Below are 23,911 nucleotides of genomic sequence, written 5' to 3'. Positions count from 1 at the left end.
CTTGAAGGTCAGAACATTGTCTGCAGGAGGTTGAGCCAAGAGGAACAGTGCAATCAGCCCTAGAGCCATCACTGAGGCTGGCAGACTGACATACGTGTGGTAGCTGGAGCAGCGGTGTCATTGCTACCTCAGCAAGGTCTCTTACACCAGCAGTGGGAGAGCCGAGTGAGAAGTATCAGATCACTGTTGCCTGGTGACGTACATCACCCCCACCCCCACCCCGGTCAAGCTCTGTTGCTGGGGCTAGATCCTCCACAAAGCCTTCCTTACCCTTGGCAACAATTATAGCCTGCCCTCAGCTGCTCTTTTGAATGTTCTCTAAATCTTGGCTTTTTCTCTTTGTTTGAACTCTCATCTGCCCATGTGTCTCTTTTCTTCTCCTCAGCGGACAGTTCCACGTGCAGGCCATGACCTGTGCTCCTTGGATCCCTCACTAAACTGGAGGGATTATGTTCACTTTATAGTTTCAAACAGGAGAATTTTATGAGAACCAAACTTGCCCTGTATTTGCAGCCTGCTATGTAGGGTCTCAACTTACAGGCTGTCCTCTCCTCAAACACAGCAGTGCCAGCCTCAGCTCTCTCTTCCATTGGGTGTTTTCACCAAAAAAGCAAGCAGGAGCCTTGACTAAGAAAGCAGGGCCAACCAGAAGGGAGGGGATTATTTGAATATCTTCTTTTCTGCTCTATGGTTCCCAGCAGTGCTCAGTAAGTATTTTTGATTTCACAGAATTACAGAACTGTGAAACTTAGTTGTCATACCAGTCCTCATTCCCCGCATTCAAAGTTTATATTTTTGTGTTTTAAACTTTCTCTTCAGACTGAAGAAGACATATTCAACATTCCAGATCACTTGTCAGTCAACTATTTTTTGCAGACCCAGATAGTAAGCATTTTTAGCTTTGTGGGTCATTCTCATTTGTGAGGTACAGGCATACCTCACTTTATTGCACTTAGCTTTATTGGGCTTCACAAGCACTGCCATTTTTATGAATTGAAGCTTTGTGGCCACCCTCATTAAACAAGTCAGTCAACACTTTTTCCAAGAGCACATGCTTATGTCATGTTTGTGCATCACATTTTGGTAACTCTTGCAGTACATCAAATATATTATTATATCTGCTGCCATGATCTGTGCTCAGTGACCTTTGATATTGCTATTACAATGCCACCAGCAAAACAATGCAACTTGTTGACGGTTTGGTTGATGGTTAGTATTTTTTAGTGCTAGTTTTTAAGATATGTACTTTTTTTTTTAAGATTTATTTATTCATACAAAACTGGGGTACAGGCCAGAGGCTCAGGAGCGGCGAGAGGCTTCACCAGAGACAGAGTGGGGAGCAGAACAGGCAGATCTACGAAGTACACTGCTGAGGGGAGCAGCGGGCGGGCCAGGAGAGGTCTGCCACACCATGTGGTCACCTCCGGGGCAGGCAGGAATCGAACTCATGCGGAAGTGGCTTTAGCTTCTCAGTGCTGTGCTTTAACCCGCTGTGCCACCAGGGAGGGCCAAGATATGTACATTTTTTAAGACCTAATATTATTGCACACTTTATAGACTGTGGTATAGTAAACATAGTTTATATATGTGTTGGGAAACAAAAAACTTTCTTGTGACTTACTTAAATGCAATACTCACTTTATTGTTGTGTTCTGGAACCACTGTATCTGTGAGATACACCTGTCCTTCGTTGGGCCATTGTAGCACAGAAGCAATCATAGACACTATATGTAAACGTATATGGATCTGTGCCTATAAAAATAGGCAGTAGGCTGAATTTGACATCTGGACTGTAATTTACCAATCCTTTTCTTTCCTTCCCTCAGTCTCTTTCTGTCTCTCCTTCCTTTCTCACTCCCCTTTTCTTCTTTTCATTTCTTTCCTTTTTTAAAATTTTTGTCAACCTCTGATTTGTTTTAACTGTTAGCCAGCTTACATACTTTATAGGTAGGTAGCTAAGTAGATACAGACAGCAAATATATTGAGAAAGTTTGTTATAAAACTGAGACAGACTGTTCCGTAAAACTTAAATTGTTTACTATCTGACTTTGCATGAAAAGTTACTCATGAAATAAAAGATAAAAGTATTAAGCATCTCTTCTTATGTTTTGTTGCCTGCAAATATTGTGAGAAGCCTTCCTATGGATTCATTTATTCAGAAATTTTATTGATCACCTTTCTGTCTAGCAGGCAATGTTTTAGGCTCTGGTGAGTTAGACAGACTCAGTACCTACCATCATATACTTTACATGTCAGCCTTTGACTAAAATGTCTATATAGACTCTAGTAAGTACAGAGCCCTGGAGCATGTGATCAGTATCTTTTGAAGCATTATTTGACATTTACAACTGTAAATCCACCGAATTTCATTCTTTTATTTTTTAAACTTCATTCTTTTCTGTCTTGTCCACAGAATTTTAAGAAGTTTCTTAAATTTCTTGCTACAATAAAATTGTGTTTAGTATTTCTCTTACTTTTTTGTGCAGAACTACTTCCCAAAAGAATTCACCAGGCTATTCTGGTGATCTTGTCTTATTCCTAAGAAACCCATACTGGCTAGTAATTGCCTACATGTTTAAGAATAATTAAAAAAAATACATCCTTTTGGAGGTTTATAGGTGTTTTAGTGGTATGCTTAATGTGGTAACATATCTATGAAGGCGTGAACTTACTCCTCTAAGTCATATTCAGTGTCGTAAACCAGTATATATTAAAAAATCATATATTCTAGAATTTTGTCATGAATTATTGATAAGCTCACTGTTCTGCAGCTTTCAAGATGTACGTTTTGCTCCCCTTTTTGTTTCTTAGTACCAACCATCTTTGCCTGCCACCATGTCCTGGCAGCTCATTCTACTTCCCTGGTGTATCAGATTAGAAATCTTCTGCCCTCAGCTTTGTGTGTTCTGTCACTGACTCTGGACTTAAGAGAGTGACAATCCCTTAGAGTTAGCTAATGGCTCCCTTAGCTTAGGGCTTTCCTCTCCTTTCCAGGCCTAAGCCTTAGCTCCTCCTTAACCATAGTTATATGTGTGTGTGTGTGTGTGTGTGTGTAATTATTTTATTTATTTATACATATAAGAGATAGGGTATAGGCCAGAGGTATAGGGGATAGGGGAAAGAGAATTCACCAGAGACAGAGTGGGGAGCACAACAGGCAGATCGACAAAGTACACTGCTGAGGGGAGAAGTGGGTGAGACAGGAGAGGGCTGCTGTGCCATGTGAGTCATCTCCCTGGCCAGGGATTGAACTTGTGCTGCAGTGGCTATGGATAGCTTTATAGTGCTGAGTGAGCCACCAGGGAGACCCTCCTTAACCCAACTTTTCTTTTATTCTCCATTTCTTTTTTTGCATTCATCCATTATTTATTGATTGCCTAGCCTGTGCAAGGCACTGTACCCAGTTATTGGTTATTCTCAAGGAGAATCCAGCTCTACAGATCTTTTTCTTTGGGTCAGACTAACTTTTTCACAGGAAGTTACATGTGTGTGGAGAAGAGGCCCGAGCCCCTTGTTAGAATTTTCCCCTTTTCCAGGAAAATTCGTAGGAAAGTCATAAGCTCAGGAAAGTTGGACAACCTTTACTGTTGGAGCAGAGATGGTGCCAAAGTCCATCAAGTTCCCTGACTGTCTAATAAATTTTCTGTGGGCCTCAGTCTGTGCTCAGTACAGAAGTGAGGTGGTGAGTTACAGTTTATGACCTTGGCGAGACCTCCCTGAACCCTAGTAATAAATATATCCTTTGTCTACCTTATCAGTATTATTGTGAAGATCAAGAGATAAAATATGTCATGTGTGAATTGTCAAGTGTTCTACAGTTGTAATTGCTTATTAGTTCCATTTATTTATAGTTCAGCATGCGTTTACTGAGTGTCTGGCTTTCTGCCAGCTTTTGAGAATATGAAAATGAATATACATGGCCAAGCCCCTCAACAAGTGCTCCCAGTCAAGTAAAAAGATCTATGAACAAGGTGCCACAGTGCACAGGGATAAATGCAATGCAGATATGCAGAGGAGAGAGGCAGCACTGATATGTAATAGTGATGCTTACTGCCTGAGGGCTGGCTGGTGTTGGAGAACTGTCACAGGCTAAGGGATTTAGACTCGGACCTTAAGACGGGTCTGAGTTGCCCCACAGGTTTATAAGGATGGCCCTTCCAGCAGAGGAGCAACACAGAGAGAGACAGGGGATGAGCAGGCAACAGCAGGTCAAATCATCTGCCAAAGTTTTGAGGTGAGTAACAAGAAGTAAGAGAAGAAGGGGGAGAAGGGTTCCATTGGGAAGGACCTTGTAGCGCAGCTCTAAGTGCTCATAGCAGTTTCTCAGGGCAATTAAGCAGGGAAGTGTTCAGTTTCATTTTCATTTTATTATTTTTTTGTTGTGTATTCCCTGTAAAATTCCAGCACCAATTCACCAGAGAACCATCACCATAGTATATTTGCATTTTAGATGAACCATTGTGATGGAATGAGGAATTCATTGGAAGGGATTAGCCTTTGGAAGATGAGCTGGATGAGAGAAATGAAAAATATAAAATGTTAGAAAAATATTCAGAGAAGGTTGAATACTTGGTGGAATGTAGGACTTGATAGAAAAGGAAGTGCCAAGTGTCCTTGAACTCAGTTGTATGTGTGGGTCTGGAGTTCAGGAGAGAATGCTGGCAGGAAGTGGGGCTTTAGGAGTTACCAGGATTTGTTTGGCAGCTCAAACAGTAGATTTGCTGGCCTAAGGAATTAAAGTTGGCACAATGGATGTGCCTTCCCAAGAAAAGGAATTAAAGTGAGAGGGCATGAAGACAGATTCCTCATCAGGGTACCAGCATTTAAACTCTAAAGAGAAAGAGGATCCTGGCAAGGTGCCCAAAAGTATTGGTTATTTCTGAGAGGCTCTGTATCAGTTCTAACTACTCAGAAGGACACAGCTGAGAGAGGAAAGAAATTTCTGGGTCCTCCTTTTTCATCAGTTGCTGAAAGGTGAAATTTAAGTCTTTTTCATCAGTTACCCATTCCTAGTGACACCCTTCTGTTTTAAGGAGCATTGTGGCCATTGCTTCTTAACAAGAAGCCTGCTCAGTCAGTACATTATGGGGTCTTCTACCCTTTCCAGGTTGGTGTATTCTGGACACAGCTGGCCTGTGGTGCAGGTGTCACACATGCATGGTGTTGAAACCTTGTTGGCCTGACTGTTCTGTCCATTCTCGGCAGCTCTGAGAGTGGTATCTCCAGTTGCACAGTAGTGTTCAAGAGAAAAGTCAGCCTTCAGTGCCAGTAAGTCATGGTTTGTCTTGCTAGCTGTGTGATCTTAAACCTTTTAATACTTAAAATCTTTGAGTGTCAGTTGCTCATCTATAACATGGGAATAATTAGATAATCTAGTCATATAATGTATGTAAGCACAGTCACTAACATCTGATGAAGAATTTCTTTATGGAGATGGATTTTGACCCAGTGTAAAGTAGTAAACGTGTTTTGGTATACTGAGCAAGTCACCACTCCAGGGCAGTGGCAGCGTTGGATGTCTGCCCTTCAAGGTTGATTCTGCAAAGGGTCAGTGGCTCCAAGAGCTCTATCAGCTATGTGATTTCCAAGATTCTAAAAACTCTAGGCTCACCATGAAAGCAAGGAGTGAACTTAGGAGAAATGGGGGTCAAGCTGGGCTTTGGCATAAAGAGAAGAGGAAAATATTCTAAGAATGGGACTTAGCTTGAGCAAAGGCACATAGAGGAGAGATGTAGCGGGTAACAGGTATATCATGGTCACTTCTCTACCAGCTCATTCCCTGATTTGGCTACATTCCATGCCATGCCTTGAGCCCCACCCGTGCTTGCTGCAGGAGCTTTCCACTTGTGGCTGGCTGATGGGTGATGGTCCCCAATCCTCAAGTGGAGGAGGCAGTAAATTAGTGGTAACGGTAAACAAGTTCGCCCAGCCGTGGATGCCGCTGGCTGCTTGTAAGTAACTGTTATAAACCTTGGGTGTCTGGGACTGTCAGAATTGCAAGCGAGCATTCTGAACGCCTCTCATATGTACAATTAAAACAATAAAACACGGCAGAAACGTGGCCAGAGCAGACTTTAAATCAGCTTCTCTTCCCAGCTCCAAGTGGCAGCTGAATAAAGATAAGTTGTGCAGAAGCTGGGTTGGCATAGGGCCCTCGTGGGGATAGAGAGCCTGACTTGCCATGCTGAACCTGCCAGCTCCAGAGGCTGCAGGTCCTGGCCTGCTCCAGCTGACCTCCCCATCTCTGTGTCTTCAGATGGGGGACAGGACGGTGAAAGCTGGAGCATCACAAATCAGTGGACAAGTGCCCTGGAGTTCAGGAGATGGCTAGGAGTCCCCACTGGCGGTAATGGAACTGCTCTCTATATTTTTTCCCCTCCCCAGGACATGTTAAGGAGTAGTCTTATCCTAGTTTATCTGTGACCCACCCAACAACCAGTGCGTGCCTAGCCCTACCCAAGAACAGCAAAGATAACATGTGCTCTAGGAGAGCACAGACTTAACCTGAGAATAAGATTCACCAGAATATAAGAATCAACTGGAGAGCTTATTAAAACAGATTCTCATGCTCCTCCCCCCCCCCCGCTCCCCCTCCCACCAAAAATTCTGAATCACTGTATCTGGGATAGGACCTGAGATTTTCCATTTCTAATAGGTCCTCACTCTTTGAGTAGCATGATCTAGGCTAGAGGCATAAGTTGTGTTTGCCCTGCTTTAAAAAACTTGACCTTTTCCTTTCTGAAAGGGATGTTATTTTGCCACTTTAAACTTCACTCCTTGAAAGTCTATGTGCGTAAGCCATGGTACTATGAGAATATAGAATCCTTAATGATTAGGGCCTCAGCTCAGAGGTTCTGCCTCCCTATTAATAAACTAAAGGTTATTGGGAGAGTTATAGGTAGTATATTTTTTCCTAGCTAAAACCTAGAACATAGAAGTTATCCTATTAATGTAAATTTCTGGTTTTACATCATCATCATCCTCATCACACTATTATAGATTTTCATTCTGAGTCTTTGACAGTCTTCCAAATGCTGTTCAGTAATAGCAAACTGATATCCACAAAGAGCCAAAAATTATTTAGAGTCTGAGGAATGTGTTGGCCTTCACCTAACTGGGTAACCTCAGGTAATTTTCTTTATCTCATTGAGGCTGCAGTTTTTATTTTTTTTCCCAACTATAGGAAATAATATTTCCTTTATCAGGGCCTATGATAAAGATCAAATTGAAGTAATAAAGTTGAAGAAAATGCAAATACAAGGTGCTAGGAACAACAGTAATTAATAAAGACTGAAGACATGCCAGGTTAGTATTTGATGACGGCCCTGTCAGAGGTTCTGATGACAAAGGTGATCAAAGTTCAGAGAAGCAGCTCTCTGACTGAAGCAGTCAAGGAAATAAATGGTATTTGAACCTCAAAATACACGTAGGCTTTATAGAGAGCCAGTAGAGATGGGTGTGCTTGGGTGTGAGCAGAGAAATGGATGTGCTAGGTCCAAAACACTTGGAGGTGGGAAAGAAAATACATATTTCAGTCTGACAAGTGAACTTGTTAGGATGAAGCATTCACACAAGAAATTCATTTCAAAGAGTAACGAGCAACTAAGATGTAGCATTAGTAGATGGTGCCTGGATCAAGACACTTCAACTTTATCTTTTAGACAGGGAAATCTTGCAGGTCCTAGTGCAGAAGGCACTGTGGGAACTGGTTCTCTTCCCGATGAAGACGCCTAGGTGATCCTAGGTGATCGTGAGAATAATGACAAGCTGCAGCAGGTAACATATTGGTACCGTGTGTTCATGACAACTCCATGCTGTAGGCTCTGAAGGAAACTGAGGCAGAGAAATGATGCCAAATGCCAACAGATGCATCGCCTACTTTCGAAGAGGACCCAACAGCCATGTCAGCCTGTGTGTACCCAAAACTTAGCTCAGAACCTCTGGTTTGTCCTTGAAAGACTGGGGACTCTGCGAAAACTGGGGACTCTGCCACACCAAGAGCTATTTGGGAAAGTTACTAATTTTTAACAGCATCCCTGTCTCTTCCTCACCATTGTCAGAGCTTTGTAAAATCTCCAGGGTCAGTGGTTCTACATATCATTTCTCAGCAGTGCCAGCTACTCTAGTCATCAAGATGGACAATGTACTGTCAGTTCATCAGGCCTTTTAGTCAACTTCAAGATTAAATGTATCAGGCAGTTAGGTTAATTGCTTCTATCCTCTTAAGCCTCCAAACTTCTCTCTCTATACATATGTTTGAGTAGGAGAAGGATACAGACTAGTTGACATGTTTTATTAAAAAGAATAAATTCGATGCATTTATAAAAATAAGGAAAAGTAGGATGGGATGGCAAAGAACTAGTCTTGTGATTTTTAACTGATTTACATATTTTGTGTATAAATATTTTTTCATCAAAAGTTCCAAGTCAGGGATGTGTCCCACACACCACACAAAATATATTAGAGACATTTATATGGATAGCAGGAAGGGAGACAGAGGGCTGAAATTTTCCAGGCACCCAGTGATTGATGGGGGCTGAGGCTCCCCCTGACGCTTTATTGAGTTTCCGATGATTATCTCTCGCTGAGACATTTTTTACAGATGACGGTCGAGCTGTCACAATGGACCATGGGGGAAAAAAAACCAACAATAATAACACTTTAATCTTTTTACTGCACTGCTCCCTAGTATCTCAGATTCATCTTCCCTGACGCACGCAGTTCATTATTCTGCCCCTCCCTGGATGGGAAATAAAGGAAAATAAATATATATGTAGACACACTTACCCACATACATACACACACACAGAGTGTATGAAAGAGACCACCTCAGAACCAGAGCGGGGCAGAATTTATTGTTCTTTTTGCAAGTGTTGAGGTTTATTAGTAGCGATACTGGGTTGGCTTGGAATTGGCTATTAATTACAGCATTTTGTATTTGTTTTTTATTGCGAGTTTTTAACATCTTGAAGAAAAGGCAGAGGAGAGCAAGCAGGTAGAGAGATGGGGCACACAGAGGGACCAAGTTTGGCCAGCAAGATAGCAGCGTGGCTGAGAGGCAAGGAAGGTGGCCCCTTCCTCTTGTTCCTCTAGGATCCAACCTGCCAGAGGATCCTAGTTCTTAAAGAATACTGCTATGGCTGGGATGGGAGGAGCAGAGGAAAAGGGGTGGGCCTGGGAGAGCAGCATAATATCCAGGCTAAATCAAACAGAATTTAAATACCTGTGAGCATGTTACTGCTCTGAGAGTTAGAATAGGCAGGAAGTACAGAAAATGCAAGTGGAGTATTGATGGGTCTGTGGGTTATGGTAACAGATTCTTAAGTTTACCCTGCTCTTTGAACTTGATGGTGTGAAGGTGAGACATGGACTCTGGCAGGCTCCAATGAGTGTGTACTCAAAGGAGGAGTTCTGAGTCAGAGAGGATGCTACACTGACTGCATAGGGCTACAGGCAGGGATGACAACCTGTCTTCTTAAAAGTTTCAGGCCAATTTTCCTGCTTTCCCCCTTCCCTTTCATGATGCTAAGAAAAGTTGATTTGGGGGTTCCTATAGGAAGGCTTTCCATGATATGTCTCTCATGAAGTAGAAGTTGACCCTTACCCCTCTAAAACTCCTAGTGTGTAAGTTCCCATGTTATGGTATTATAAGGTAGTCATGAGGGACCAGGGTCCTGTTCTTAGGGAGGAACCTTCCAGTTCATGATCAGAGTTCATGGTATCTGTGAGAACCATTTTCAAGCAGGGACCTCCAGCCATCAGCCAGCCCAGAGGATCACAAGTACCTACTTTTTTTTTTTAAAAGATTTATTTATTTATGCATACAAGAACTGGGGTACAGGTCAGAGGTGGGAGGGGTGTGTGAGAGCATTCACCAGAGACAGGATGGGGAGCAGAACAGGCAGATATACTGAAATACACTGCTGAGGAGAGCAGTGGGCGGGTCAGGAGAGGTCTGCCACACCATGTGGATCACCTCCTTGGCCAGGAATCGAACTCGTGTTGGAGTGGCTGCAGATCACTTCATAGTGCTGTGCTTTAACCCATTGCACCACCAGGGAGGGCCCACAAGTACCTACTTTTTTTTTTTTTTTTTAAGATTTATTTATTTGTGCATACAAAACTGGGGTACAGGCCAGAGGCTCAGGGGCGGTGAGAGGCTTCACCAGAGACAGAGTGGGGAACAGAACAGGCAGATCTACAAAGTACACTGCTGAGGGGAGCAGCGGGCGGGTCAGGAGAGGTCTGCCGGGCCATGTGGTCACCTCTGGGGCAGGCAGGAATCGAACTCATGCGGAAGTAGCTTTAGATTCTCAGTGCTGTGCTTTAACCCGCTGCGCCACCAGGGAAAGCCACAAGTACCTACTTTTTATGAAGCATAGAGGGACATAAACACAGTGGCTGTTCTCAGGAACTGTCTTCTGCTTGGGGAGACAAACTTAATATCCATTCACTAAAGAAATATTAACCGAACATCTGCTATGTTCAAGAGATGCACATGAAGCCATCTGAGAGCATAAGAGACTGAAGAAAATATTAACTCAGAGAGGGAGATCAGTGAAAAGCAGGCTGCTTGAGTATTAAGGATGGGTAAAATGTAGAAAAATAAAAGGAAGACGTGGTAAAATTGTTTTAATAGTAAAGCCATATAAGGAAAAGAGCACACAAGCCTTGGAGGTAAAACCAGCTTGGTCATGGACTATGGATATGACCTGAAATAAGTTACATAACCTCTCTGTATCCCAGCTTCTTAAGACTGATAATAACAATGATGATGACAATGATGTTGATAATGATAATAATAACCTAGTGTGGTTCTTATGAAGAAAGGAGTTAGAAAGTTCCCATCACAGGATAAGTACTCAATAAATAGAGGCCACTATTTTCATATTACTTAAAGAGTGATAATATTTAGTTATCTTGAAAATTGGAGAAAGAGTCCTGCAACATTAAGCTCCAGGACTCATCTGTGACTTTCTACTGGGTATGAAATAAATACCCTTCATTGAACCTACATGCTCTAAGTGTTTATGGTAGAAGTGATCCTGGCCAGAGGTAGAGTGGCATCAGGGAGAGGAAAGGGCACAGTAGGAAATTTATTGCAGTTTATTGAGTATTAGATGCTGGACAATTAGTACAGCTCCTTACATACATTTTTTAATACATATTTTTCATTGGCATTTAATTCACATTCTTTACATTCTTTAATGTATGAGTTAATACCTTATAGTCCTAAGGACTGTGCAATCATCACCACAATTATAGATTGTTTTCCTCACCCCAGAAAGAAACTCCGTGACCAATCATTTTCCATTTCCCTTCAACTCCTCCTATCTAGCCTTAGATTACCACTGATCAATTTCCTATCTCCACAAATATTCTTACTTTGCACATTTTCATATAATATATGGTCTTTAGTGTGTGGCTTCTTAAACTTAGCATAATGTTTCTCTATAGTAAAGCAGGTATCTGTACTTCATTCCTGTTGTATGACTGACTAATACTACATTAATGGATATACCACATTTTATTTATCCATTCATCAATTGAGGGACATTAGGGTTGTTTCTGCTCTTGATTATTATAAATAATGCTACTGTGGATATTTGTATACAAATTTTTGTGTGGACATATAATGTTTTCCATCTTTTTAGGTTTAAACCTGGGAATAAAATTGCAGGGTCAGTGGTAACTCTGTGCTAGGCCTTTTGAAGAACTGTCAGCCTGTTTTCCAAAGAGGCTGCACAGTTTTATCCAGTTTCTGCACATCCTTACTAGCTTGTTATTGCCTGTCTTTTTTATATTAGCTGTCCTAGTGGATGTAGAATCTCATTATGGTTTTGATTTGCATTTCCCTGATGCTAATGACGTTAAGCATCTTTTCAAGTGCTTTTTGGCCATTTGTATATCTTTGAAGAAATAACTCCTTAGATTATCCATTTTTTTTTACTGGGTTTGCATTGAATCTTGTGAGGTAGCTGATATTACTTATTTTGCATGTGGAGAAACATTCTCAGGGATGTTAAGTATTTTGGTCACCTCAAAAGCTGGTGAGCCAGTCTTGAAGGATTTACCTCCTCCAAATGTGGCTTTTCTCCCCTTCCTTAGTGAGTGTGCGGTACCTGGTATTGTTTCCCCATCCCTGCTTTCTACCTTTTGCCACTTTTTGGATAAAGAAGCCCATAAGACCTAATGAATTGGGGCTTTAGCAGGATCCATTGGGACACTCTGATACTGGATGATGTGGAGAAGGTGCTCACTGCTAAAAGCATGAAATGGCCTTAGCTGAACTGGACAGGGACCACACTCTACTACTAACTGATTGTGGCATTCTTTGGAAGTTCATTTTCAACTATAAAATGGAGATAGTAATTTTTTTTTAAAAGATTTATTTATTTGTGCATACAAAACTAGGGTACAGGCCAGAGGCTCAGGGGTGGTGAGAGGCTTCACCAGAGACAGAGTGGGGAGCAGAACAGGCAGATCGAAGAAGTACACTGCTGAGGGGAGCAGCGGGCGGGTCAGGAGAGGTCTGCCACACCATGTGGTCACCTCTGGGGCAGGCAGGAATCGAACTCATGCAGAAGTGGCTTTTAGCTTCTTTTATTTTATTTATTTATTTATTTATTTATTTTATTTATCCATTCATCAATTGAGGGACATTAGGGTTGTTTCTGCTCTTGATTATTATAAATAATGCTACTGTGGATATTTGTATACAAATTTTTGTGTGGACATATAATGTGCTTTAACCCCCTGCGCCACCAGGGAGGGCCTGGAGATAGTAATCTGAAACCTCACAGGGTTATTCTGAAGTGAAAATGCTATGTAAATATTAATAGATTGCAAGGCACTACTCAATTCCAATGAATGTTCTATGGAATACCAATACTGATTAAGAAGAGTTAGGTGACAAGAAGCTGACAAAAAAGAACCTGCTGTCAACCAGAGTGAACAAGTGGTTCTTATTCACAACTACATTCTCATGCCCACAGTACCTTTCTAAGAGGGAAAGTATATCCAGGAGTCCCCAAATGGAATCTCTGTTCACAGAGAGAATACACACTTGAAAGTACAAGACCATATAGTCAGGATAATGGCTGACATTATTGAGAGGTACTGAATGCCAGGCACTGCTCCAAGCCCCTTTACTCATTGTTTCTCACTTCATCCTGGCAATAGCTCACGAGAGGGCATCTCCATTTACAAATAAAGAAATGTGTCACAGATGACACTGTAAATTCAGAACTGGGATCCAAACACAAGTGGCCTGGCTCTAGAAATCACTTGTGGTGCTCTACTGCCTCCACTAAAATTTGATGCCTGACATTGTTATCATTCTCCCCAAACCACTGTACTATTAGAACCTTATTCATGCGTGTTTTTATTTGCTGACTCAGTCAGTATTTGTCAGGCATATTAATGGCCAGGAATTGGGATACAATGTGAAGAAGATGGTCACACTTCCTTCCTCATTGAGCTTTTGGCCCTATGATGATAGTCGAGTAAAAAGATAATGACAGTAGAATGTAGTGAATATTCAACCAGGGAGATGCCTAAAGTACTGGAGAGCCCTTGGGAGCTGAAACTACCCCAAACTTAGGAAGTATCACTGGAGGAAGTAACTTCTAATTAGAGGCCTAAAATTAAATCAGCCAATTGAAGATGTGGGACCCAGGAAGAAAATGTTTCAGATAGTGGAACAGTATTTGCTAAAGATCACAGATGAAGCAGAGCATTAGGAAGGGGGTAGTAAGAGATAAGACCTCAGAAGTGAGCAGGGACCCTCCTCCTGAGCCTTCTTTATTAGCTGCCACTGCTGGCATTTGCCCCTGAACTGGATAGCCCCAATGTATTCAAGTCCGTCTGCTTTTTTTGTTTTTCTTTAAAGATTTATTTATTTATGCATGCAAGAACTGGGGTGTGGGTTAGCGATACAGGACCTGAGAGGAATCGCCACAGAGTAGGGAGCAGAACAGGCAGACTGACAAAGTACACTGCTGAGGGAAACAGCAGGCAAGACATGAGAAGTCTGCTGTGCAATGTGGGTCGCTCCCTGGCTAGGGATCGAACTCATGCAGTGGCTGCCAGTAGCTTGATGGTAATGACTTTAAACCCTGTGCCACCAGGGAGGTCTCAAGTCCATTTGATTGTAAAATAATATTATAATTTGTTCAGTGATCTGATTTTTGCATTAGACTGCCAACTTCCTTTTGTTTTTATTATTTTATATATTTTTTTACATCATTCTTCATTTTAATACAATGTATTCTTTATTATCTTGGGTGTAGTCCCCATGAAATTCCCACCATCAATTCATCTGTGCACCATAACCATAATCCTTTTATACTATGAAAGGACCACCCCTATTTTGATCCTACTCCTTCCCCCTGCAAGCTTCCCACAGAGTGTCTGATTTATAGTTGCTTGTTGATTTTGATGTTTAATTTATTATAATTACTTTTTTCCCCCTACCCCTTATTTGGATCCCCTACAATTCCTCCTGTAAATGAAACCATCCAATACTTTTTCTTTCTGGCTTGTTACTGAGCTTGATCACTTCGAGCTCCATCCATCTTGCTGCGAATGTCATGAGTTTATGTTTTTTGATTGCTGAGTAGTATTTCATTGTGTATATGGATGATGTAGTCATCCATTTTTGGGCATTTGGGTTGCTTCTGTAGCTTACCTATTGTGAATAGTGCTGCAGTAAACATAAGAGTGCAGGTGTCCTTTTGAATTAATGTTTTTTTGTCCTTTGGGTATACATCTAGGACTGGAATTGCTGAATCATATGGAAGCTCCATTTTTAGCAGTTTGAGGAGCCTCCACATAGCTTTCCATAGTGGTTAGACCAGTTTGCATTCCCACCAGCAGTGTAGCAGAGTTCCTTTTCTCCACATCCTCTCCAACATTTGTTGGTAGTGTTTTTAATATGTGAGATTCTCACTGGTGTGAGTTGGTATCTCATTGTGATTTTGATTTGCATTTCCCTGATCACCAGTGATGTTGAACATTTTCATATACCTGTTGGCCACTTGCATTTCCTCTTTGGAGGAGTGTCTTTTAGCTCTTTTGCCCATTTTTTGACTGGGTTGTTTACTTTGTTAGGTTTCATCAGCTCTCTGTAGATCTTTGCGATCAGTCTCTTATCATAAGTGTTGTATGCAAAAATTTTCTCCTAATCAGTGGGGTTAGACTACTCACTTCTTAAAATATTGACTGAGTCTTATATATCCAGCAGTTGCCACCATGCACTGGTGTCATTAAGTGTTGTTTGTTAAATGAATGATGTGTTTTCTTTGTAAAGTGGAATACCTTCCTGCGTTCTTGAGCCAACTATATCACTTTTCCTCAGGTTCATCATTATATCCAGTAGTTAATGCTCTATGTGGCAATTGAGTGAAGCTCTTAGGGGCTCTTAGGTGCTAAATTCTATGAATTCCTTCTTCAGCTTTTTATTATGCTATTCTTTTTCTCCCCTACCTGGCCAGCACTCAATTGTAATCAATCTGTTTAACTCAGACTGGAGAGAGTTACAAATATTTTATCAGTAGATTGAGCCTGGATGTTTTAGGTCTTTGACCACATGAAATGCTGGTCTTCTTACCTTCAAAAATACCACTGTAGTGTATTTATTCAGATTATAATTTAAAAACAGATTATAAAATTGCAGCATAGGCCCTCCCTGGTGGCACAGCGGGAAAAGCACTGCACTAAGAAGCTTAAGCTGCTTCCGCATGAGTTCGATCCCTGCCTGCCCTGGAGGTGACCACATGGCGCGGGCGCTGCTCCCCTCAGCAGTGTACTTCGTCGATCTGCCTGTTCTGCTCCCCACTCTGTCCCTGGTGAATTCTTTCACTCTCCGCATCTCTGACCTGTACCCCAGTTCCGTATGAATAAATAAAAATAAAATAAATCTTAAAAAAAAATTGCAGCATAGTAAATTCCAGTTTTGCAAGATCTGCATATGTGTGTATGTATGTCTGTGCTTGCATATGTAAATATATACCAACATGTTAAATGTAGTTTCTTAAGTTACTGAGCTACTGATCCCTTTTCTTCATTGCACTTTTGTGTAGTTTCAAAATTTTTATGGCTTTAATAGACTTAAAAAAGCTCTTTACAAAATCATATTAAATACTCATTAGATTGTAAACATCTTCAGAACACAGAGATTTGTTATTCTTCTGCTATGAACAGCCTCTGTCTCCTACCCCATTTGTCCCCTCTGTTAGCCAACCGTCTCTCATTACCTGGATTATTCCTTTCTCTCTTAAAACTTTCATCTTCTCTGATTCTCTCTTGATGCCCAAACTGAGCTAAGTCTCTGGCTTTCTATATATCTAACATGGCATTTATCTCACTACTGAAGCACGTTTATTAATCTGTTTCCTTTGTCAGATTAGGTCAGGGGCCATATTCACTGGGCTAACACTTAATAAGTGTGAATAAGCCTTTGTGAGATTAGCTGTCCCCTGTTTTACCTCCTGTTGCCCAGCATAGCTGATCCATTATAGTAAGTGTTCTTAGGCATTTAGTAAGTAAGTGGAGGAACAAGTATATTGATATGCCAACAGGAAGAAGGCAAGATTACTGGTTTGTGGCATTTGTTGCTCACAGTGGCATTTGTGTTGCTTTCCTCTATAGTCCTGGTTACCCGCGAGGATGACTTCAACAACCGGCTGAACAACCGTGCCAGCTTCAAGGGCTGCACGGCCCTGCACTACGCCGTCCTGGCTGATGACTACAGCACTGTCAAGGAGCTGCTTGATGGAGGTGCGGGTGTGGGTGAATGTGTGGGAGGGGGAATTGGCAGGGGGCCAGTAAGAGAGTACTTGGTAACCTTTCTACTCCAGAAGTGCCAGGCTTCCCCAGAGCCCTGTTACTCTTCTGGAGCTAGAAAAGGTGGAAGGAAGCACAGAGGAGACTGCTCTTTATGACGATGACAGTATACTTGTGTGATTTGCCCTTGTGTGGCAAGAATATTCTTTGCCTACATGTATCTGAGGCATCACTTCATCCTGCCTACTTGCACATACTCTGAGAGTTTGCTTGAGTGTTAGTTTTCCCAAAAGTGTCCTCTCTTCCCTCTCTGATGTCCAGAGCAAGACTAATAGAACAAGGAAGAGGTCCTTCAGGTCCCTATTAATCCAGGTCTCATAAACATCCTCCTTGGTCCCACCTAATCTAAATTAGGACCCTCCCATTACCCTGAGTATGGTACCCTTTTTTTCCCCATCATTGCACTTGCCACAATCTGAAAGTGTTCGATTTTCAGCAGTGTTCTCCCTAACATAGCTCAGAACAGTGAAGGTAGGAACTGTGGCTGGCTCATTCCCAGCACAGCTAGCATAGTACTCATCACACAGTAAGCAGTCAGTAAACCTTTGTTGAACAATTGAATACCCTCCCTTTGGAGAACATGGATTTCATTGGCCAGAAGGACAAGCTGTGCCATTCTCAGAATTGGGCTGGCTGGTCCCAAGCAAGTCTGGTACCACCAGTTACCTACTACCTTGCCAGATACTTCCCAAGCAGTCACTTTCCATGACACTTCACTGCATCCCACTCCAGCCTCTTCATGGGACAGCAAACATCTTGCCAGGATGTGTGTTTCCCAGGTCAGTTGACAAGGTCCTTCAACAAGCTGGACGGGCCCTGAGAGATTCTCTGCATCACCCTGATTGCCTCCCCTCCTTCCAGCTGAATCCTCTCCAGCAGCTGTCCATTTGGCAGTTCCTTGGATTCTATGGAGGACCAAGGGGACCCTACTTCTTTCTAGAAGTCCATTCCATTTTAGTTCTTCTCTGACTGGTTAGAATATCTTCTTTTAAATGAACTCTGATTTTCTTCTTTGTAACTTCTGCCAACCATCCTTTGCAACCCCATCATTTTTTCAACATCTAGTCTTCCAGGCTAAGGGCTAAGGCCTTAGCCCCCCCACCTTTACAGTTCACCCACCTGCCTTTTTACCCAGCATCCATTTACAACCCCTGCTCTGGTCTTCCAGCCTCAAGGGCCAAAACCATTAACCTACCAGTTCTTCAAGGAAAGTTCTTTCAGTCTTATTTGTAACTTCTAGTCCAAACCCCCCCCCCCATCACCTTCTAACCCATAAGTTTGTGTGACTGCACTAGAGGCATTTCCCAGTAACCTCCAAATTCTGCCACAGAATTCTGCCACAGATTCCTTAAGCCACAGCCACCCTGGCTTGGACCTAGGCCTGACCTGTATCTCTATCCTACAGGACACCTGGCCCAGGGCAGCCTGCGTGCCCCTTGTTCTAGGGCATGCACACCTTGTGGGGCAGGGCTGTTTGTGGCTGTGATGGCAGTGCTTGAGCTGATGAATGCTTTGGGGTGAACACTCACAGCTCTTAGCACAGTAAAGTTTCCTTAACAGGAGGCTTCTTACTTCATCCTTTGGAAAGCTCTCCATAAGACATTTGCAGCAAGAACTGAAGCATTCACCACGGGGTCTCTGCTGTATCTAAAAAATCATCAATAACTCAGCCATTATCTGGTAGTTTACATTCCCTGCTGCCCCTCAACCCCTCACAAACAGGGAAAACTCTCTAAAAAGAGACCCTCTTCCCAGCCTTCCAGATTGAACACCTTTGAAATCAAGAGGCATGGTGCTTTTATGAAACTCCCCCCATCGTTATCGCTAGGCCAGGGGGCTGGCCCTTAGAGCTGTTCCGGAGGCATGGTTCCTGCCTGTTGACATGGAACAGATGCCCTTAGCCCCCCACCTTTACAGATCACCCACCTGCCTTTTTACCCAGCATCCATTTACACCCCCTGCTCTGGTCTTCCAGCCTCAAGGGCCAAAACCATTAACCCACCATTTCTCCTTTCCTGACCTGAACAAGTGGCCGTCACTCAGGGCCCGCAGGCTGCCAACTCTGACCTCCCTCCCCCCTCGACCTCAGTTGGTTGCCTGTGTGTATGACCAGCCAACCGAGAGACAGGATCCTGCTCCCTTGTCCTTAGGGCTATTGCCAGTAACGTTTCCAAAGTCTTATGCCCTCAGCTGACCTTCTTCAGAGGATTTTAGGATTTTAGGACCTTCTTCAGTAGGAGGGTCTGTCTTTCTGACCCGCTAGTTTTCTTACATTTGCTACCAGTTTTGCTGCTGCAACTTCAAGGGAGGTGCTCTCTGTGAAATCCAAACTGGTAGACACAGGGGCCTGCCTGTGCTCACAAAGTCCACACAGAACTGTGTCCTTGAAATTGCTTAATCCACAGGGACTTGTGTCTCCAGACTTGAGAGAGTTGAGGGGACAACTGTCCTTGCTTTCTCGCCAGCAGAACCTGTGGGAGCTGGGAGGTCCCCATAGCAGCAGCATCAAAATGCCTTGACAAATTGGTGCATTTTCTGGCCTGTTAGGAAGTAGCATGAAGTAATAAAAAGCACACCTAAGGCTTCAGAGTGAGACCAACCTGAGTTTGAACTTCAGATCCCCCAACTACAAATGTATTGCCTTCAACACATTGCCTTACCTCTCTAAGCCTCTGTATTCTGTCCAGAAAATAGTACCTAGGAAGTATCACAGGGAAAATGTGAGGATTTGTGATGCTGTCCCTCAGGCTCCTGGGACTTAGTAGATGCTCTGTGATTTGTAGTTATTATTTTGACTATATAAAGAAGTCAGAGTGTCACCATGGCCACTATAATCCCAACCCTCCCCATATGAAATCTGTACTCATACATTCTTAACGCTGTTTCTACCCACAACTCCTCTACTCTGCCTAAAACCCCATGTGTCCCTTCTTCATTTAGGCCCTTCAAAATGTTCAAGGCTTCCCTCTCTGAGAAGGCTTCCCCTGGAGACCTGGTCTGCTCTGATAGCACCTCTATCTAAGCTATCTAAACTCTAACGGAGCTGGACTGGGTGCTTAGCACAGGAACATAATTTCTTCATCTTCAGCACCCTAACATTATAAACCTAACACAGGCCTGGGAGTCAGATAGACCTGGTTTTAAAATCTCAGCTCTGAGATATTACTCTGGACAAGTTGCCATCTCTGAGACCAGGGACTTCAGAGCATTCTAAGATGGATCAGGCAAACTGTCCCTGACCCTGAGAGACTCTCAGCTGCTGAAAGAGAAAGACATGAAAAAGGTAGTGACAGCGAGGTGGCTGCTCTTGCAGGAGAGTGGACAAAGGGCTCTAGCAACCAAAAGGAGGAAATACCTGCTTCTGCCTGACGAGCAGGGAGGTGGCTGGCGTCAGTTACAGAAAGAAGGGGGTGCTTAAGCATGTCAGGATGGTTAGTAGTTTACCAGATGGATTTCTGTGGAGGGGATCTGAATGAACTAGTGTCCATTTTCTACACTGGACCTCTACAGAAGTGTGGGCACACAGGCCCCCATGGTTTTCATCTCTGAAGATGCAGCTTCAGTCTCTGTTGATGGTTTATGAGGTAGGTTCTGCTTCAGCCTTGACTACCAAGAATGAGCGAAGGTTGGAAGGAGGGGAGGAGAGACAGGATGACTAGGAGGTTGCCTGGAGCTTCTGCTCTCAAGCCTGGAGGTGACTCATCCTGATAGTTCCAGGACTGCTGTGGTGCTGTCTCGGCCATTTCCTCCCAGGGATGTGATCCCTCTGCCAGATTCATCTTCCAAAATTTATCTGTAATCTTGGCAGCCACTCTCAACCAGGGTTCCTGGTTTCTAAGGCATCTGTTGTACACAGGGAATTGACTTCTCTCCCAGAGATCTAAATGGTCCAAGTTATATTCTATTCTTGGGAGAATTGAGAAAATCATTACTCAGATATTTCCCATATGAGGTAAAAGGAGAAAACCCAGCTGAGAAAGGCTGCACAGAATGAGCATGCACTCTGGGGTCCTGAGTACCTGCCTGTGGGTTCTGGGCCAGCCACCGATCATCTGGAGATTCTTTCCTCATCTGGAAATGGAAGCATTACCACCCCTTGGAGATTTGTTAGAAATAGGACATGTATCATTCTAAAGAGTAGGCTCTCTTTGTATCTATTATTATTCACTTCAGAAACACTTAGTGCTTACCTTTTTACAATAAAGGAGAAATCTTCCAATCCTAGCTTTGTGAACTGGTTTTACAGTTGCTGTAGTCAGACTCTCTCCTAACTTTTCCCAGAACTGCCCTAATATTTCAGCTGCACTCTTATGCCACCACAGTGCCTTCACTCTTGCAGGTTTTTCTGCCCCTCATTTCCCTTTAAGACTTTGTTTTGCCAACTGGTGGAGTCGTTTTTGCCAATTGAACTCCAGTTCCTTTGCCACTTCCCTTTTCTCTGGGACCTGAGTCTAATCCCCCCGACTGACAGAGGTAGATTGAGAATGAGGACTGTCTTACTTGTCCCTCCTGCCTTTGCCACAGCACTGCGTACGTAGTTTCGTAGATGTTTAGTTGTACTGTGGATTTTCTATTTGGAGATGTTGTAGCTTTGCTTCCTGGCCCACTCACTTAAGTGTCATTGTATCTGACTTTTTTTTTTTTTTTTAATTTTTTTTTAAAGATTTATTTATTTATTTGTACAGAACTGGGGTACAGGCCAGAGATGCGGAGGGTGAGAGGATTCACCAGAGACAGAGTGGGGAGCAGAACAAGCAGATCGACGAAGTACACTGCTGAAGGGAGCAGAGGGCGGGTCAGGAAAGGTCTGCCACGCCATGTGGATCACCTCCGGGGCAGGCGGGAATCGAACTCATGCGGAAGTGGCTTAAGCTTCTTTGTGCTGTGCTTTAACCCACTGCGCCACCAGGGAGGGCCCGTATCTGACTTTTTAAAGCCTCCTCTCTCCAGCTGTCTTCCTTCTCCTTACACAGTACCACTGCTTGTCTAGCCACCAGTGCCCATCTCTCTTGTTGTGCCAGCAAGCACAGGGCAGGTTTTCTGTGGATCCGGGAAGACAGGTAAAAGAGAGTCCTGGAGCTCTTAGTGACCTTTTTACAGGCTTTAATGTTCTTTCTATACCAATTGCAGTGTGTCAGGTAAGGGGGTCGGGGGCCAGAGGGTGAGGAGGATGGCAGGCCTCCCAGCCCCCTGCGAATCTGTACATTTTCTCTTTGGGCTCTCTCTGGTGTCGTCTCATAGTCCTGTGTTCATACTGTGCATGTCCACTCCATGCTCCGGGTATCCACCATCAGGCATGTTTATTCTGGAAACACACTTCCAGGAGCCCTCTGCATTCAAGGCCCAGATGATAACCACAGAAGCTAGTGTCATAAAGCCTGACCATCATTCACTCCTACGCCTCTGAGAGACTTTGTAGAGACCTGTTAACACTTTCCTAAGAGTTTCCCTTAGCCTTTTCCCTACCTGAGCTTCTGCTAGATTTAGCAGGAGGAAATGTAGGGGAAATTGCCATGTTTAAAATATAGTCTCTCTATCATAATAAAATACATTTTCTCATTTATTACTCTTTCATATCCCTCAGTACAAGAGTTTCCTTTCCATGAACAAATCCTTTCTCCTCAGGAAATTAGGGTAGCTGATCTTTCATGGCTCTTCCTTGCCCTTCTCTCCAAGTATGGGGCTCAATTGTCAGTGCTAATTAATCATCTCCCATTAAGTCTTTCAATTCCCGCCATCCTCACCTGAGATGAAGATCCTTTCTAGCCCTGATGTCTTCCCTTTAACTGCCTGTTACTTTGTCATCAGGACTCAAAACTTAAAGAGCTCCATTTCTTGTTCCACTTCACCGTCTGTCCATCTGGTTACACTATCAGATGTTGAGGGAATTGGCCTTGCCTCAGGCTGTCCCCTGTGGAAACTTAGTTCTCTGATTCGTGCCAGGAAAGCAGAGAAGGGAATGAGCACCACGCTGAAAATCTGAAATTCTGGCCCTGCCACACACGCTGAAAATCTGAAATTCTGGCCCTTCCATGAACAAATCCTTTCTCCTCCTCAGGAAATTAGGGTAGCTGATCTTAAGGATCCCTTCCACGCCAGCATCCTCTGTAATCCCTGAGTGAGTCTTAAGAACACCTAGTTCAGACATTTCAACAAAGAATTGCTATTTGATGTAATGGAGATATATAAAAGATGTTATGGGATCACAAAGAAAAGACCATTTAAATCTCTGGGGAGGGGAGGTGAAGCATATTGTAGGAGTTTGGCATTTGCCATCTTCTTCTTACCAGGACAACTTTATTTTGTAAAGATTAAAATAAGGTATTTTTGCTGCAATTACTTGATCTAGATTTGGGGGAAATTGCCATGTTTATATTATATAGTCTCTATATAATAATAAAATGTATTTTCTCACTTATTAGTTTTTCATACCCTCAGCACAGGATTTTTCTTTCCATTTATTTATATTATTGAGGTAACATTAGTTTACAATGCGTATATGTTGTAAGAGAACATTTTCTCACCATACCTGCAACCATTCAGTAACTCTAATCTAGGTCAGGTTGATGATCCAGTTCTCCTGCACAATCACCACATCCATCTGATTAACCTTACATTTCCACTCTTATCTTCCTATATCCACTCTCCAAAGGAGTGTGAGCTTTTAAAACATTAAGTCATGTCTTTCTTCTACTTAAAATCTTTCATTGCCTTCCCACTGGAACCAAAATGAAATCCAAGCTACCTTCCAGAGCCTGCAAGACTCTACACAACTTAGACCCTGCCTGCTTCTAGAACTTTACCTCTCCCCTTTGTTCTACATTCTCCAGTAACACTGGACATCTCTTGTCCCACAGACACTAAGCTTCTTCTATCTCAGGACCTCTCAGTGATGGGAACACTCTGCCCCTTGGGATGGCTGCCTTCTCTTTTAGGTCTCAACTCAAGTGCCCCTTCTCAGTAAGACTTTCCCTAATGACTGTAGTAAAAATAGCCCCCTCCCCCCAAGTCATTTTCTGTTACCCTATTTTATCTTACCAGTACTGAACAGTCCCTAAATTGATAT

At 43.0% G+C, this 23,911-nt stretch overlaps 1 protein-coding gene across 2 annotated transcripts in view; it reads left to right on the top strand.

Annotated features, from left to right (window-relative positions):
* The window catches only part of CLPB (ClpB homolog, mitochondrial AAA ATPase chaperonin), a 130,093-nt gene that overhangs the window by 47,056 nt on the left and 59,126 nt on the right, over window positions 1-23,911 (top strand). Inside the window, exon 5 of one of the 2 annotated variants that reach the window (XM_012725572.1) lies at window positions 16,651-16,779. The exons of the other annotated variant lie outside the window; for it this stretch is intronic. Within the exon in view, the coding sequence (XP_012581026.1) occupies window positions 16,651-16,779 (129 nt within the window). The remainder of the gene's footprint in view (window positions 1-16,650; window positions 16,780-23,911) is intronic. 2 annotated transcript variants of the gene reach the window in all.

This window comes from Condylura cristata, unplaced genomic scaffold (assembly GCF_000260355.1).
Source record: "Condylura cristata isolate star-nosed mole 26May11 unplaced genomic scaffold, ConCri1.0 scaffold00015, whole genome shotgun sequence".
Taxonomy (NCBI): domain Eukaryota; kingdom Metazoa; phylum Chordata; class Mammalia; order Eulipotyphla; family Talpidae; genus Condylura; species Condylura cristata.
The sequence above is the reverse complement of the archived record's forward strand: the minus strand, read 5'-3'. Positions and strand labels throughout refer to the sequence as shown.